General features: G+C 35.7%; 1 protein-coding gene across 36 annotated transcripts in view; it reads right to left on the reverse strand.

Moving 5' to 3' along the window:
- Positions 1–17,393, reverse strand: part of MYCBP2 (MYC binding protein 2) — a 268,897-nt gene that overhangs the window by 192,356 nt on the left and 59,148 nt on the right. For all 36 annotated transcript variants that reach the window (XM_084982014.1, XM_021065747.2, XM_084982012.1 and 33 more), the window contains 8 exons: positions 17,172–17,310; positions 15,022–15,098; positions 13,970–14,174; positions 12,102–12,266; positions 9,696–9,854; positions 9,101–9,305; positions 6,358–6,503; positions 5,989–6,090 (listed from right to left, as the gene is read on the reverse strand). In XM_084982014.1, the coding sequence (XP_084838140.1) occupies positions 5,989–6,090; positions 6,358–6,503; positions 9,101–9,305; positions 9,696–9,854; positions 12,102–12,266; positions 13,970–14,174; positions 15,022–15,098; positions 17,172–17,310 (1,198 nt within the window). The remainder of the gene's footprint in view (positions 1–5,988; positions 6,091–6,357; positions 6,504–9,100; positions 9,306–9,695; positions 9,855–12,101; positions 12,267–13,969; positions 14,175–15,021; positions 15,099–17,171; positions 17,311–17,393) is intronic.

Raw genomic sequence — 17,393 nt, forward strand, 5'->3', positions numbered from 1 at the left:
TAGGAAATTAGTTTCTAGGTGAATAACACAAAATAGATAATTGACATCTGTTGATATCACTAAACCACTTTGGAGATTGTAAGAAGTCCAAAAAATGTTTTCAGTTAGTCAACAAAGACATAATACGTACACAATATGAGCAATTTCAAACATCACAGGAACATTTGGATAAACAAAACACTATCTCTGCTTCAAGAAGCTCATGGTCTAATGGCTGAGGAAGAGTTTACACACAACTCAAGAAGAAATCATGGCAGTGTGTTCTGACAAAATTACACACACGGGAGGGGCAGCTGGCAAACCCTGAGCGTGGGAAAGCAGGGAGTTTCGGGGTATAAGAGGAGAAAATATGACGTAAACTTAGAGATCTAATAAAACAGACAGCCAGATTTTAGTGGGAAGGCTTTCAGCTTTTCTCCATTGAGTATTATATTTGCCGTGGGTTTGTCATAAATGGCTTTGATAATGTTAAGGAATGTTCCTTCTATACCCACTTCGGAAGAGTTTTTATCATGAAGGGATGTTGGACTTTGTCAAATGCTTTTTCTGCATCTATGGAAATGATCATGTGGTTTTTGACTCAAGGATATCCACTCTCACGACTGTCATTCAACATAGTACTGGAAGTCCTAGCCACAACAATCAGACAAACAAAAGAAATAAAAGGCATCCAAGTAGGAAGAGAAGAGGTAAAACTGTCACTGTATGCAGATGACATGATACTATTTATAGAAAACCCCAAGGACTCAACCCAAAAACTACTTGAACTGATCAACAAATTCAGCAAAGTAGCAGGATATAAGATTAACATTCAGAAATTAGTCACATTTCCGTATACTAACAATGAAATATTAGAAAAGGAATATAAAAATACAATACCTTTTAAAATTGAATCCCAAAAAATCGAATTCCTGGGAATACACCTGACCAAGGAGGTGAAAGACTTATATGCTGAGAAATATAAAACATTCATCAGGAAATTAAGGAACATGTAAAGAAACATAAAGATATTCCATGCTCCTGGGTTGGAAAAATTAATATTGTAAAAATGGCCATACTACCCAAAGCGATCTAAGATTCAATGCAATCCCTATCAACTTACCCATGACATGTTTCACAGAACTAGAACAAACAATCCAAAAATTTATATGGAACCACAAAAGATTCAGAATTGCCAAAGCAGTTCTGAGGAACAAAACCAAGCAGGAGGCATAACTCTCCCAAACTTCAGGCACTATTACAAAGCCACAGTCATCAAGACAGTGTGGTACTGGCACCAAAACAGACAGACAGACCAATGGAACACAATAGAGAACCCAGAAAAAAACCCAGACGCCTATGGTCAATTAATTTTTGACAAAGGAAGCAAGAACATAAAATGGGAAAGAGACAATCTTTTCAGTAAGTATTGCTGGGAGACCTGGACAGCTGCATGCAAAGCAATGAAACTAGAACACACCCTCACAACATGCACAAAAATAAACTCAAAATGGCTTAAAGACTTAAACGTAAGACAAGACACCATCAAACTCCTGGAAGAGAACATAGGCAAAACATTCTCTCTGACATCAACCTTATGAATATTTTCTCAGGTTGGTCTCCCAAAGCAACAGAAATAAGACCAAAAATAAACCAGTGGGACCTAATCAAACTGACAAGCTTTTGCACAGCAAAGGAAACCAAAAAGAAAACAAAAGACAAGTTTCAGAATGGGGAGAAAATTGTTTCAAATTAAGTACAAGGGATTAATCTCTAGAATATACAAGAAACTTAATAATTAAACAGCAAAAAAGCCAACAACCCAATGGAAGAATGGGCAAAAGACCTGAATAGACATTTCTCAAAGGAAGATGTACAGATGACCAACAGGCACATGAAAAAATGCTCAACATCCCTGATTAGAGAAATGCAAATCAAAGCTACTGTGAGGTACCACCTCACCCAGTCAGAATAGCCATCATTATTAAGTCCACAAATAACAAATGCTGGATAGGGTGTGGAGAAAAGGGAACCCTCCTGCACTGTTGGTGGGAATGTAAGCTGGTATAACCACTATGGAGATCAGTATGGAGGTACCTTAGAAATCTATTCATAGTACTACCATATGACCCCGAAATCCCTCTCTTGGCTATATTTCTGGACAAACTTTCCTTAAAATAGACACATGAACCTGCATGTTCATAGCAGCTCTATTCAAAATAGCTAAGACATGGAAACAACCCAAATGTCCACTGATAGATGATTGGATTAGGAAGATGTGGTATATATACACAATGGAATACTACTCAGCCATAACAAAGACAAAATAATGCCATTTGCAGCAACATGGATGGAACTAGAGACTCTCATGTTGAGTGAAATAAGTCAGAAAGAGAAAGAAAAATACCATATGATATCACTTATGTCCAGAATCTAACATAAGGCACAAATGAACCTTTCTACAGAAACTTGGAGAATAGACTGTGGTTGCCAAGCCAGAGGGGGAGGAAGTGGGGTGGTTGGGGAGCTTGGAGTTAATAGATACAAACTATTGCCTTTGGAACGGATTAGCAATGAGATCCTGCTGTGTAGCACTGAGAACTATGTCTAGTCACTTATGATGGAGCATAATCATGTGTGAAAATAGAATGTATACATGTATCTGTAACTGGGTCACCATGCTGTACAGTAAATAAATAATTGTACTGGGAAATAACAAAAAAAAAAAGATAAAAAAAAACCTATATGGGGAAAAAAGGAATGGAGATATATATATATACAATATTGCAAGTCAATTATACTTCAATAAAATTTAAAAAAAAATAAAAACAAGGCAAGCAGAAGTCTACTAAATAGCCCACCACCACTAGCATCATCCCCATGTCAAACATTTACTCGGGGCTTAGTCAGGCATTTTCATGCATACCCCTTAATCCTTATCCCTATTTATGTGGACAAAGTTGGAATCTGTAATCCCCACTTTAAAGGTAAGGAAACTGAGGTTCAGAATGCTAAATTCCAGGGTCATACACCCTCAGTAAAAGTTAAGATGCCAGGATGTCAACCAAAGTCTAACTTCAGAACTCATATTCTCGACCACCATGCAATATAGCTAGGCTAACTATACAACTTATTATCCAGATGAAACTATCTACTGAGAGCAAAAGACGGCATCGTAAGAAATATGCCCAAACAGTAGGAATAAGATGGGACTGTCCCAAGAAAACCAAGACATAACTCACCCCCCATCCACAGTTCACAATTATGAAACTCTGTTTTGACATTTAGGGGAAAAACAAAGAAGGAAAAGGAGATAACCTTATTTGAGCTTAATTTTCCTTACAATTGAGTGGTAAGAATGAATATAAAGAGCAGTGATACAATCACCTAGGAGTCCTGGTGACTTAGAGCGTTCTACTTAAAAATCCCACTGAACAAGCACACCACTTAAAAAGTTAATACAAGTCTCAGAGAATGTATATCAATCAACTCTAATCTAAAAAACAAACCAAAAAGCATCACAAACATAACTGAAATAAAATCTGTAAATGAATGCTACTGGTACCTAAGAATATTTATTCAAGAAAAATATTATCTGGTAGCTTAATATCATAAAAAATTAAAGTTCCACCTTTATCAAAAAACAGTAACCACACTGCTTTTTGGGGTTTCAACAGCAATAGCAGATTTTGTATCATTAAACAGAAGCTACATTAGATTAACAGTCCTGAGGAGGCTGATGAGCAATGCTTTAATATGGGAGCTAGGTCCTAAAATTCTGATCAACTTTAGAACAATTAACATCAACTAGTTAAACAGGATGAGTCAGATAAATCAAGAGAAATAATTAATCCTGAAAGGCTGAAATTTCAACACAGGTAAATCCAATTACTAATAAACATAATTACCAAGAGATGGCTAACTGTTAGTATCTAAAATGTACCAAGCAGAAACCATGAAGAAAACCTACAATCCTGTGTAGGTGACTCAAATCTGTATCCAGAACCCTCAGGCAGAAATTCTGAAGAAGGAGGCCCAGGTGATTCTGATGTAGACGGTCCATGGAACCAACTTTGAACATCACTGCCTTAGAGCAGCAGCTCTCACACTTCAGCACTGTCAGAATCACCTGAAGTGCTTGTTAAAACACAGATACAATAATTTCCATAAATTTTTTTTGGGCTTTTTAGGGCTGTACCTGAGGCACATGAAAGTTTCCAGGCTAGGGGTCGAATGGGAGCTGTAGCAGCCAGCCTACACCACAGCCATGGCAACACCAGATCCCGGCCCTGTCCGCATCCTACATCACAGCTCATGGCAATGCCAGATCCTTAACCCACTGAGTGAGGTCAGGGATAGAACCCGTGTCCTCATGGATACCAGTAGGATTTGTTACCACTGAGCCACAATGGGAATTCCTCCATAAATATTTAAATAATGAAGTTTTTAACCTTTAAAAGATTAAAGTTTTAAAGGTCCATGACACATTTTAAAATAAATGGCAAAAGAATATTCTGCAATCGCAAAGTTTTACTGGATAACCAATGCATAATCAATGTCATTTCACTTCTAATATACAGAAATATATTATACCTAGAGAAGAATAGCTTTTTATAGAGGGAGAGAAAAGATTAACAAGATATACAGCATTAGGTAAATAATTAAATGTCATCACAAAGATTTGTTCTACTCTGAAACATAAGAAATTGCTGGTTTTGTAGGTCATTTCCTATGATTCAACTTAATGCTTCCAAAAGAGAGAAAAAACAGGTTATCTCATTATTAGTGATAATGACCCTTAAACAAATCACACCATTATATAAAAGGAATTATCACTTAATCAACATGTGTCATAAAGACCAAGAACTTAAATTTGACCCTATTCCTTAAAAAACATTTAATACGCAATTTCCCCATACACTTATATAATGTAAATAACAGCAGTATATACATTAATCTCATTAAAACATCCTATTAAAGGCAATGATTTTATAGAAACAAAGCCAAACTAACAGCAAATATTCACTGTATCAACACCTCAACATTGCTTATCAGACACTATAAAGAACAATCTTCAAGCTCTAAGCATGTTTTATGACTTAAGTTTGATAAAAATAGAATTTACCATGTGTTATATATTTCATACTTACTCCATTTTATAGTTTTAAAAAAGTATGCCTAAAAAAACCCTGTAATTATGGTTAAATAGATAACAGGTTTTATCTCATGTATTAAATATCATGTCAATTCTAACAAGTATTAAAATAGACAATATTACTAAATATTTCTAACCAAGATTTTGCCTAGCAGAGGAATAATCACAGACCTTTGTAACAACCTTAATCCACAAAGAAAAGACTCTACTGGGTAACAATAACTTTAATAATACTTATATTTATCCCTGCTGTTGGAGATATACTAAAATACCATAATCACTGTTCAATGTATTTTTCAGGCTGAGAAATGGTCATAAACAATGAGGAAAAGATAAATAATAAATATACCCCTGCAGTTAAACCCTGCAGACTCTCCAACTTACCCTTCTTGGTACATAAGCAGAATAAGCTTTTTCCAAAAAGAGATACATAAAAGCATAATTATGCACTGAAGGGGAAGGAAGAGTGGTAAGCCCATGGCCAGTGATAACGGTCATAAATGACTAGGAAAATGGAAATTAGAACACTAAACTAATTTGGTGTTCACAGTTAAGCAGATGAGTCAAAATATGGGTGAAGGACGGAATTTGTATTTTTTTAAAAATTGCCATTGCTGATAGTTTCTGATAGGGCAGATGGCACAATAATTCTTAATATGGTTGACTTACGCCATAAACATACTACTCAATTAAATTTTGTTGGTAGCACACTTGTAAATACCCTGAATATTCTCACATTACTTTCATAAGTCTAGGACGTTACTAATTCTTACCAAATCAGCCTATTCTGTAAACTCCTAAGTGGTCTCAGTACAGGGTAAAAAAAATACATTTTCTCTGCAGCTACATCTTACCTCTGCCTTCATCTAATCTGTGTCTCCTGATTACACGCTGCCGTTTTTCTTCTTGTCGTAACTGAAGGTGTTCTTCAATGTTAACCCCGGGTACTGGGACAGCTAAATGATTGATAATTAATCCATCAGTTTCATACTAAATATGACAGAACTATATGAATTCAAGAAAGTAAAGGCTAACAAAAAACTTGTCTAAAACACAAATGATTTTTACTTCAAGAATTTTAGCCAAAAAGGAAAAAGGAATCCCCTCCCTTAATCAGTGACATAGTGTCAGTTACTATACAAGCAGTACTGCATAATCAACTCTTATCCTAGTTTTTAAAAACACGTATCTAATAGGAATTATTTAAACTATCAAATTACTACCTAACAGAAGATCTAAAGGTATCATCTCTTTCACTGCATCGAGAATTCCTCTTTGTCTTGCCTCTTGACCATCCAATTCTCTTGCACAAGCCTTACAACATCCACAGACAGCACAGCCGGATTCTCCAGAACCACAACCACAGATCCTAAAAGTAAATAAATTAATTACTAAGTGAAATCCTTCTCTTTCCTTAAAACCCCTTAACATCTTTTCTGCACTTCTGAGAATAACTTAAATGAGTCAGCAATGAAATCATTCCTTCAGCTGAGGAATTGTCAAGGAAAGATATGAATAGATGAATAATTAAACATTATAAGTAGATATTAAAAAACTCCTAGTAGGCACAATTGGTACATTTCTAACAAAAATACAAATGGATTCTGCCATCGTCAAAAAAAAAAAGTCTTTTAAAAGTTTTCACAATTAGTGAGGCACCAGTGGCTTCAGTATTAAGAGGTTAACAAACGGCAGTGTGATCTACCAGGTTAAGGGAGGTGTGTAGGCAGCCTTCAGTCAGTGAAGCCAGCTTGCCAGCTTCCTGCACTCTGTCTCCTCTCCCCTCCCCCTTCTTTACTTGCCATCATCCGCATGTTATAATAATACAAAAAACAAGAGCACTCTTAAAAGTTGGCTAGAGGGTCAGTGAACATTATTCATATATTAGTCATTTATTCTGCAGAGGTAGAAGTCCTAGCTTTAATGTTATTTGCTGGATCCTGAAAAACTTTTAACAGCCTCATTGAGTCTCTGGTTATCTGGATTTGTGGAGGCACAAGCCAAAGGATCTACCTGGCCATAGTTTTGAAAGACAGAGCTAGGAGCTCTGTGAAATGCCTGATTTTTTTTTTTTTTTTTTTTTTTTTTTTTTTTTTGGTCTTTTTGTCTTCTTGCTATTTCTTGGGCCACTCCTGTGGCATATAGAGGTTTCCAGGCTAGGGGTCGAATCGGAGCTGTAGCCACTGGCCTACACCAGAGCCACAGCAACGCGGGATCCGAGCCGCGTCTGCAACCCACACCACAGCTCACGGCAACGCCGGATCCTTAACCCACTGAGCAAGGGCAGGGACCGAACCCGCAACCTCATGGTTCCTAGTCGGATTCGTTAACCACTGTGCCACGACGGGAACTCCAATGCCTGATTTTTAAAAGCAAGCATTACTGATGATTTGAACAATCACTGACTACGGCAGTAAAAAAATGATACAATAATATGCTCTGGCCAAACTGGCCATGGGTACTATTTAAGAAATTACGTTTAATCCTACACTGAGTCTAAGATATGTAGTCACAATTTTATAACATTTGAGGTCATCCGTAATAGAGCTTAATGTCCTGCGTATATTCCTATGTTGACTTTATTGGTGTATTTACTTTTGCTTCATTAATAAAGAAATTACTGTACCTGGTTAGATACTATCCATCTAAATCTATAAATAATTATTGGAAACTGACAGTATATCTCTGGGGGAAAGCATATAATGAAGGACAATTAATTTCAGGAAGAATTAGAGAATTCAGAAATTCACTTATGATATTTGTCAATGGCTTAAGGTCATAGATTGAGAACACAATTTCAGATGGAAAGAGCTTGGGAGAGATTGAGAAAGATAAATTTCAACTCCAATGTTTTAAAAAAAAAAATCACAGAATCTTCCTTTCATCCAAATTAAATGTTAAAATAAACAAGTTAGGGGCTTAAATATAGGAAACAAAGCTTTGTTTTGTTAGAAGAAATATTGCCCTTTGATAGGGAGCCAAAACAGTTTTGAACATAGGCTAAAAATGCAAGGAAAATGTGTTAAAAACCATGTTTCAGCAGTCTAAAAGAAAAGGACAGTTCTATGTGGGCCATTTTACTACGCTAGGCCAAGTATAATCCCAGGATATACTCAGGAAATCCCAACATTATTTGAGGAAGAAGCACCTGACAACTAACGAGGTGTCAAGTAGGGAGGTCAGAGATGAAGAGGTGGCTGTCCTCACTCTGGGGTTTTCTCCACAAGATTCCCCTACTTCCCAAAGGTGGCTAATTTTCATAAATAGTCTGATCTTACAAAGATCAGATCTACCATAACACAAAGAGGTATGATAATTAATTTGATCTCCCAAAGTATACCCCATTATATTATACTAGCTCTAAATGACAATACCAATACAGGACTTGAAATTCTCCCCAATATTTTAGGGGAAAACCTGCATTCTGATTCTGCTGAACTGACACACTAACGTTAAAATGATAATAGCACCAGGCCCTGAGGGTAAAAAAAGTGGTCCAAGAGGAATAAAGGGATAAATGCAATTTGAGAAGTGACAGTTCCCAGGACTCTTAAAACTGAGAACAGTTTATTTTTTCAAAAGAAAATTATATACCCTTAGTTAAGTATTCTATATGTCTGATAATTCTATGCAGAAAAAATTCATGTTCAACAAAAATGAATAGATATTTGGCATTCAAGCAGTCTTAGGAAAAAACTACAACTGAAGGCACAGCCCCAAGCATTAAAGAAATTTGTTACCTCTTTTTAAATGATGGTTTAAACCAATCAAATGAAAGAAAAGCACCTTAAATAAAGTAACACTACATCAGAAATGACTATAACAGAAAACACTTGCAAGAATTATATGCCAATATGCCTTGAGGAAACAACACAACAGAATACACTCTAGAATAACTTTGAAAAGAAATGTGCTTTGCATATTTTCTACTACTGTTTTATTTCTTGCGTATGAATCCTTCCTTACCCTCCAGGAACTCTGTCTGGACGCCCACTACTGACACAGCTGGCCCCGTAACCGGTACAGTCTCCGCAGACAGTGCAGACCATGCACTGCTCCAGCTTCCACTTATGCATGCCTGGAGGGCACATCATGGACTTCTCATCCTTCTCATCTAGCTCTTCTTCCAGGTCCTCGTCCATTGCTGTTGCCATATTTTCAACTCCAAACCCTATTTGAAAGATCGAGTCATAATTTTCATGTAAATTATTCTCATGTCTGAAAAACTGGTAATTTCATTTCCCAATTAAAACCAGTATGTAACACATACTAATCCAAGTGAATACACAAAGGAACAATAAAATACAAGTGCTACTACATTTTATGTAAAATTAAGAAAAATATACAAGTGAGCAAGCTCAGTTGCTCAGAAATTAGAAGTCTGAAGTATATCTGATGATTCCAGGGATATAAAGTCAAATAAGAAATTCAGTGGTTTTTATAAGTATGGAGTCAAAAGCCACTTATTTTGAAAGAGTAAGATTTTCGGTTCACCATGGAGTTCTGAAAAGTTATTGAAAAAAACAACACCGAAGTTAACAACCACACATGGAACACCTACCTTTCCCACCTTGGTTCATGGCACCAGTGTCTCGTCCACACTGCCCTTTATTATTTACACCAAATGTCCAAACTTCTCCATTCTTCATTAAAACACAAGTATGAGCTTTGCCCATAGCTACCTGAGTTACAAAATGGCCTTTCAAATCTGTTACCAAACCTACAGGAAAGATACAAACTTGGTAAAAACAACAAGAAGCCTTTCTGAGCTTAGTTAATCAAGAGTAACGTAAAAGGACCATCTCAATGCAGAACTTTCCGTTTCTAGGACCAAAGTGGGAAAGAGTGGTCTAAAGATGGACAGGGTATGAGTAAACTAATTTTGTAATGAAGACTCAAAATCTTAAAATGTTATCATCCAGACTTGGGAGAAACCTTTGCTCTAGCCTTAGCTCAAGCCTGAATGCTTCTCTAAATGGCGGCACATCTCAACAGTTCTTAACAGGGTCTCTAGATCTTAAACTTTACTGACCCAAGCACAAAGAAACCTATAAATCACATACTTTAACTTGTTCTGACCTGCCTCAGCAAAACAGAGTAAAATACTTGCCAGAGTATTCTGAAACAACATTATTCTTGTAGAAACCTGTGAGATTCTCCAAAGCAGTATTTTTCTATGCTTTTCAACCTACAATGCTTTCTTCCACAATCTAACACATAGCTAATTTCTACACTTTACTTATTCACATAAACTTTCTTTATACTTGCCATACCCAAGTGCTACCTATATTATCTTAATATTTTTTGCATCAATTTTAAATTGACTAAAGCACTTTTAACTTTTTTGAGTAATATCAAAAGTAAAAGTCAAAAGATTTTGAGTGTTTCCAACATACACTGAAGTAAAAAAATAATTTTTTTTTTAAATTTACGTATTGGTTTTATTTACATTACAAATAACCTAATTCTCCTAACACACTTTAGTAAAACGATTCTTAAATTTAGCTCAGACATCACTTCCTTAAGGTGACCTTCCCTTCCACCCTATCCTAGCTTAGGTCCTTCGGTTAAGCATAGTTCAAAAACTCCCACTATTTAGTATTTAGCACACTTGGAAAAGATGTGTATATAGAAATAATATTTAATATTATTAACAGTACTGTCTGGTATAGCTTGAGTCCTTACACATACATAAGCATTATCTCCTATAATCATATAAGAATCGTATTAAGTAGGTAGTCATTAGCTCCCTTTTACAGGTGGAAAAAAAAAGTTCAGAAAAACTCTGAAAAGTAATTTAAGCTAGTTAACCAAATAAAAAGTGTCCATGCTAAGATCTGAGTCTATATTCATAACCATTACACCACACCTCTCTAAAACATTTAAGTTCTATAACGCCCAGTTGTCTCTCACTCAGATCCTCAAAAAAAAAAAAAAAAAAAAAAAAAAAAAAGACTGTGTCTGTATGGTCCACCAACCCTAACATATCGTTAGTTCTCAATAAATATATGCTGAATAACTGCACAAGTTTCCATCAACCTTAGCCAAGAGGATTTTAGAAAGCAATTGTTACACTGAATATTATATTTAAACTATAAATGAGCCTACTCCCAAATTCTGATTCACTCTGACAACTGAGGCTAATTGAGATGCTAAATATTACCACATTAAACCAACTCATAAGTCACCTGAGCACAGTTCAGCTTAATAATGGACTGTTATAAATGTTTAACATATGTCATTTTCCCAGCATGAGACAATCACTTTAACTTCTAATCAGAAACTTCATTAATTCTGGTTTGCTTTTTACAAAGAAATTAATAGGCTTTACATATTTACTTCATACAAAATCCTTTCTAGTGGACTACCACAATCATTATACTCATTTCTAAATGCCAGAAAGAAAATCTAGCAACCAAATGTGACAAGCTTTTTGAGATAAAAGAGTTTATAAATATATAACATTATTTGGCCAGTTCTATACCTGCATATGCACTACTTAAACCTATAGTTATCAGCCAGTTAACAAGTCATTCTTGAGACCTTACCATGCATTAAACACTGTGCTGGACACTGAGGATATAACAGTAGATATGAGAGAGAGCCCTTCTCTAACTAACAATAGGGGGAAATAAATAGTTCATTAATTATAAATCAGCTAAGTTATGAAAATCATGTCCCCAGGGCACCACCAGGAACAAGTCACATGAGCCCACGATAAGTCTTACAGAGAAAGTAATGGCTAAGGTAGAGCCACACTGCAGGAAAGCCCCATGATTAGCTCTGCCAGAAACTAGTGACAGTGTTCCCAGCAATAAGACAAGGAATAATAAATGCATTTGGAAAGAAATTTGAAAATCATACAGAAAGCATGCTACAAGTGTTAGTTTTCTAGATATACCATTGCAGTACACAATGTCTAGTACAGGACTTTCTGTGCATAAAAGTGAAACAGTGTTTAACTTACTTGAACTATCTGAGTAAATGGCATCTTTTCCAAACATGTATAGCTCTCCATCTTTAGAAATAACAGAACTACTTCCATTATTGCAGGCCGTATACACCACAATCTTTCCTTCCATCTTAATTATCTTTTTAGGTTTATAAGGTTTTGATTGCCGTCTGCTCTTAGCTTAAAAAAAAATAATTAACTTAAGGCATCTATGTACAAATAAAAATAAGGATTTGTATATAAAGTCCAAGGAAAAAAAAAGATCATTTGCATTTATGATACACTTTATTCATTTATTTATTTTCACAAATGCCGGGGCTTCCCAACATGTCAATTAATTGAGTCAATCCGAAAGCCTCATTAAATAACATTAAGGCTGTCACTATCAGATCCTCTTCTCTGTAGCACATTGAAATTAAATAACATTTAGGCTATCACTATCAGATCCTCTTCTCTGTAGCACATTGAAATTCCCTATGGGAAACACCAAATTTTTCTACCAAACTTCTGGGGAGCCTAAACTCTAGGTTAGCTACTTACATTATCAATACCATTCCATTATTTTATGTGTGTATGTGTGTGTGTGTGTGTGTGTGTGTTTGGCTTTTCTAGGGCTGCACCTGCGACACATGGAGGTTCCCAAGCTAGGGGTCTAATCAGAGCTGTAGCTGCCAGCCTACACCAGGGCCACAGCAATGTGGGATCCGAGCCGCGTCTGCAACCTACACCACAGTTCACGGCAACGCCAGATCCGTAACCCACTGAGTGAGGCCAGGGATTGAACCCACAATCTCATGGTTCCTAGTTGGATTCGTTAACGAGTGAGCCACAACAGGAACGCCCTTTTTTTTTTTTTTGGTCTTTTTGCCTTTTCTAGGGCCGCTCCTGCAGCATATGGAGGTAAGTTCCCAGGCTAGGGGCCAAATCGGAGCTGTAGCCATCGGCCTACACCACAGCCACAGCAACACAGGATCCTTAACCCACTGAGCAAGGCCAGGGATCGAACCCGCAACCTCATGGTTCCTAGTCGGATTCGTTGACCACCACGCCACGATGGGAACTCCCCGTATTTTTTTAAAATCCCTTTTCTCTCAATCTTTACCTCACATGTATTCTTATGCTAAATCCTGGAAAGTAAAACCAGTTCCTCATTCATTCAACACATATTTATTAAGTAGCTATGCCTAGTCAGGGCTTGTAAGGAAGGGATATATGCTCATGGAGGGAGAGAAAATAACTTTAAATGTAGATGATTTAAGCAGCCTCTGCTCTTAAAAATTAAATTCCTGAAGTGAGCAAAAGATAGGAAATATCAGTCTCCTGTTCCCTTAGTCAACCCCAGTTCTTGCATGCCCTGAATAAACACATACTGTGCTGGGTACAATTCTGGGACTTAAAATATCATTATATTTTTTTCATATAACATGATCCACATACATCTATACAGCACCTAAGTTATCTCATGCTAGGCAAAGGAGAAATGAAGTCTCCTGAATGCTACAAGGTAAAACTGTCTGGGTTGAAGTTTCTGAGATATGTAATACACTTCATGGCTATTTTAAGGGATTTTTTTTCAGGATAACTCTTATTTATACATGGTTTCTACATTAGATATCCATTTCAAACCCAATCTTCCTAAGATGCTACCCCAACTGCTACAATGTATAATGTACAAGAGAAGTTACAAAAAGAGAAAAATGCAGAAGGCATATAAAAATGCATGAATTTAGATTGAAATCAGTAATCACAGTTCTTTAATGAACAGTATGCCACAATCACTAACTGAATAAAATCTTCTATTAATTTGGGGAGGTTAGTGCTGTTGAAATTAATACATTTGTGTTAACAAATTCCATAGTATTTTTACTGAATAGTCAACTTACTTGACTCTCCATCTTCTCCTTTACTAGCAGATCCTGTAAAGAATATGCTTCCATCTTCTGCAACTAAGAGGGCATGAGAGCCATCATGTCCAACTGAGAAGTGCACAATCTTTGGAGATTTTGTAATTGGTAGCTCAACCCATTTTCCTGCTGAAGGGCCACCTTGTTTGATTCCAAGACTCTGGTATTTGCCGGTGTAATATATCTTACATATTAAAAAAAAAAAAAGAATTATAGTGCCTTTCAGAGCAGTATACTATGTTTCATATGAGAAAAAAACTTGAATACTTTATTGAAAAATAAAAATAACAAGAACTCAAACTCTTTAATACTACTCAACTTCTGAAAGCTTAGCAGGAGAGAAACAAGAATATTTTTCCAAAACCATTCTGTTCAAAATAGTTTGCTCATATCTACTCTGGATACTTACAATCTTTCCTAAGTATCCCAAATAGATATAAATAAATATATAGCATAAATATACTCCAAACACACAACAGTAGGAAATTCATAAAATTCTCAGTTTTCATTTTTCCCAGTGTAAAGAGCTTTACATACTGATATACTATATATGCTTCATAATTTTAACTTTCAGCATTCTTTGAATTACATTACTTTATCCTCATGCCCACCAGATCAGAAAGAAGCTTCCACCTCCATAAACAGATTTCTACAATCTACAACTTCATTTTACATGCTCCTACTTTCCCCAACTTATAATCTGTATATCTGCACATTTACAAAACTTTGCAATAGATATCCTATTCACCAAAATAAATACAAAACGTGAATTCATTCCAACTCAAAAAAATTATACAAGACTCCATAATTACATTAAATATTTGTAAAAATGCAATATTGTACAAAGTTTATAGTTTTATACTTTGTCACAATTTTTTATACTAGTTCAACATGAATAAAATTTTATTATACAAAATAACTTTCATCGAAATTTAAAATATGACTATGTTTAAACATATGAACTATGTAAGCTAATCAATGGATTATACTATCTCTTGAAGTTAATTTTTAATCCTAAAAGAGTAATTTACCTTTCCATTTGCTGTTTTCATTAGTGCAAACTCTCGTCCTGCACCAAGAACTGCTGACTCCTCATCAAATCCTGTACCTGATAATACAACAAGACTAATAAATGCTTACCATATCTTAATATGAATAATTTCAAGCACAACTCACACTATTTTGAGTGACAAAAAAGTCAATTCAATTAATACCACTCAAAAACAAAGATGAAAGAATATGTTATATGTCTAGAGGGGGAGGGAGTTCGATGAACTGGGAGTTTGGGATTAGTAGATGCAAACGAATTACATTTGGACTGGATAAGCAATGAGATCCAGCTGCATAGCAGAGGGAACTATATCTAGTCACGAGTGATGGAACATGATGGAGGATAATGTGAGAAAAAGAATGTGTGAGTGTGTGTGTGTATATATATATATATATATATGTATATATATATATACACACGTCTGGGTCACTTTGCTGTACAGCAGAAAACTATAATAGAAAAAATAAAAATCTAAAAAAAAAAAAAAAGATGGTAACAGTAACTATACTACTCCAAGGGAAAGACGAAGCTAAGATAAGCTTCTTAATCTGTTTCCAATCAGTGTCAAATTAATTTTTTTTCCATTTTTTTATTACTCAAATGAATTTATCACATTTGTAGTTGTATAATGATCATAACAATCTGATTTCACAGGATTTCCATCCCACAGCCCAGGTACATCCCCCCACCCCCCATTAAATTAATTTTTAAGTATTAAAAAAACTATTTCAGGAGTTCCCGTCATGGCTCAGTGGTTAACGAATCCAACTAGGAACCATGAGGTTGCAGGTTCGATCCCTGGCCTTGCTCAGTGGGTTAAGGATCCAGTGTTGCCGTGAGCTGTGGTGTGGGTTGCAGATGCGGCTCGGATCCCGCGTTGCTGTGTCTCCGGTGTAGGCCATCGGCTGCAGCTCCAATTCGACCCCTAGCCTGGGAACCTCCATATGCCACGGGAGCGGCCCAAGAAATGGCAAAAAAGACAAAAAAAAGAAAACAAAACTATTTCAATCAATGCCAGCAGAATGAATAGGTTTTTACTGGGCATCTATTAACTATCAGGCATGAGCCTTTTCCTTTGATTCTTACTACATTGCTTGGTTTACATATGAACAAATATAAAGCGTGGTGAGGTAAGTCCCGACAGAGTCATTTGGCTCAAACAATGCCATGGAGATATGTGAATTAGAGTATTTCAGATTCTCTAGTCCAAGCTTTTTTCCACAGAAGAACATTTCATGTAGGGTCTCCATGTGAACACATGTGCATGTATATACATAGGCAGACCTTTATGCATGCTTCCAAATTATGAAATTATGAGGAAATAATTACAAATAGCACATTTTATGAGTTTTCCAATTATACAAACAACTAATGAGTTTAAGGGATTTTGAACTTTAAAAACTCTAAAGTTCAACCCAGTATTTTTTCCTAAGGAAAAGCAAAAATACTACATAAATAAAATATGCAAAGTAAATCACTAATGTCAACTTTAATAAATTTAATGAGATAACAGTCCCAAAAGGGAGGTCTTGCAAAGAATCTCACAAGAAAGGGAACTATTACACCAAGAGCAGTGTGGCAAACCAAAATTGAGACAGTAATGGAAACTAGTAATCCTAACTACAACTATGACACTGCAAGAGTAAGCATACCCAGTCCAGGAAATACTCTGTGGGTGTCTGTTATCCAAATGAAAGACTATTAAACCTATTTGTTAGGCTGATCATCATTTTCACAATCTATGGGATCATTCTACGGCTATCCCAAAAATCTGTCCAAATAAAAATTAAAGGCATCAAAAAGAGAACTATGTATATTATTGTAGTAACATTTACAATCGAAGTTCTCATAATTTTAGATAACTGAATAAAGATGGAGCATATAAATTAATGATATCCATAAGCATTCTCTATAATTCTTATCAAATGTAAGTTTATTTTCTTTTGCTCAATTCAAAATGGAAATGAAAAATCATTAGTCACTTCCTTAAAATGGTGTTCAAATATCATACTCTGTTTAAAGGTCATATTTCCTAGTTATGTGTTAATTCATAAGTGTGCTTCATGGTGACAGCAAAATGGCTGAAAACACACTAAAAATATGGGAGAAAGGCTTATATGACCATCTTACTTATAATGTGCAAGTCCTTTTCCAGATCAAACAGTGAGATACCACAGGCATGTAAGCATTTTCTGGCCAGTTTTAGCTGTAATTCTTGCTGTAGCACAGGCTCAGTGCTTGTGGCAAATATTCTGACAACGAAGCCATCCTAAAAGAAATAAAACAGCCACAGTATTATGTTGCATGAATTGGTCTTTTAAGGCTCTATTTTCCATCTAATAAAAATCAAAT

The sequence above is a fragment of the Sus scrofa genome, chromosome 11, assembly GCF_054392235.1.
Source record: "Sus scrofa isolate SSC_HxYL_T2T_F1_AM1 chromosome 11, Sscrofa_HxYL_maternal_Yorkshire_Landrace_v2.0, whole genome shotgun sequence".
In the NCBI taxonomy this organism is placed as follows: Eukaryota; Metazoa; Chordata; class Mammalia; order Artiodactyla; family Suidae; genus Sus; species Sus scrofa.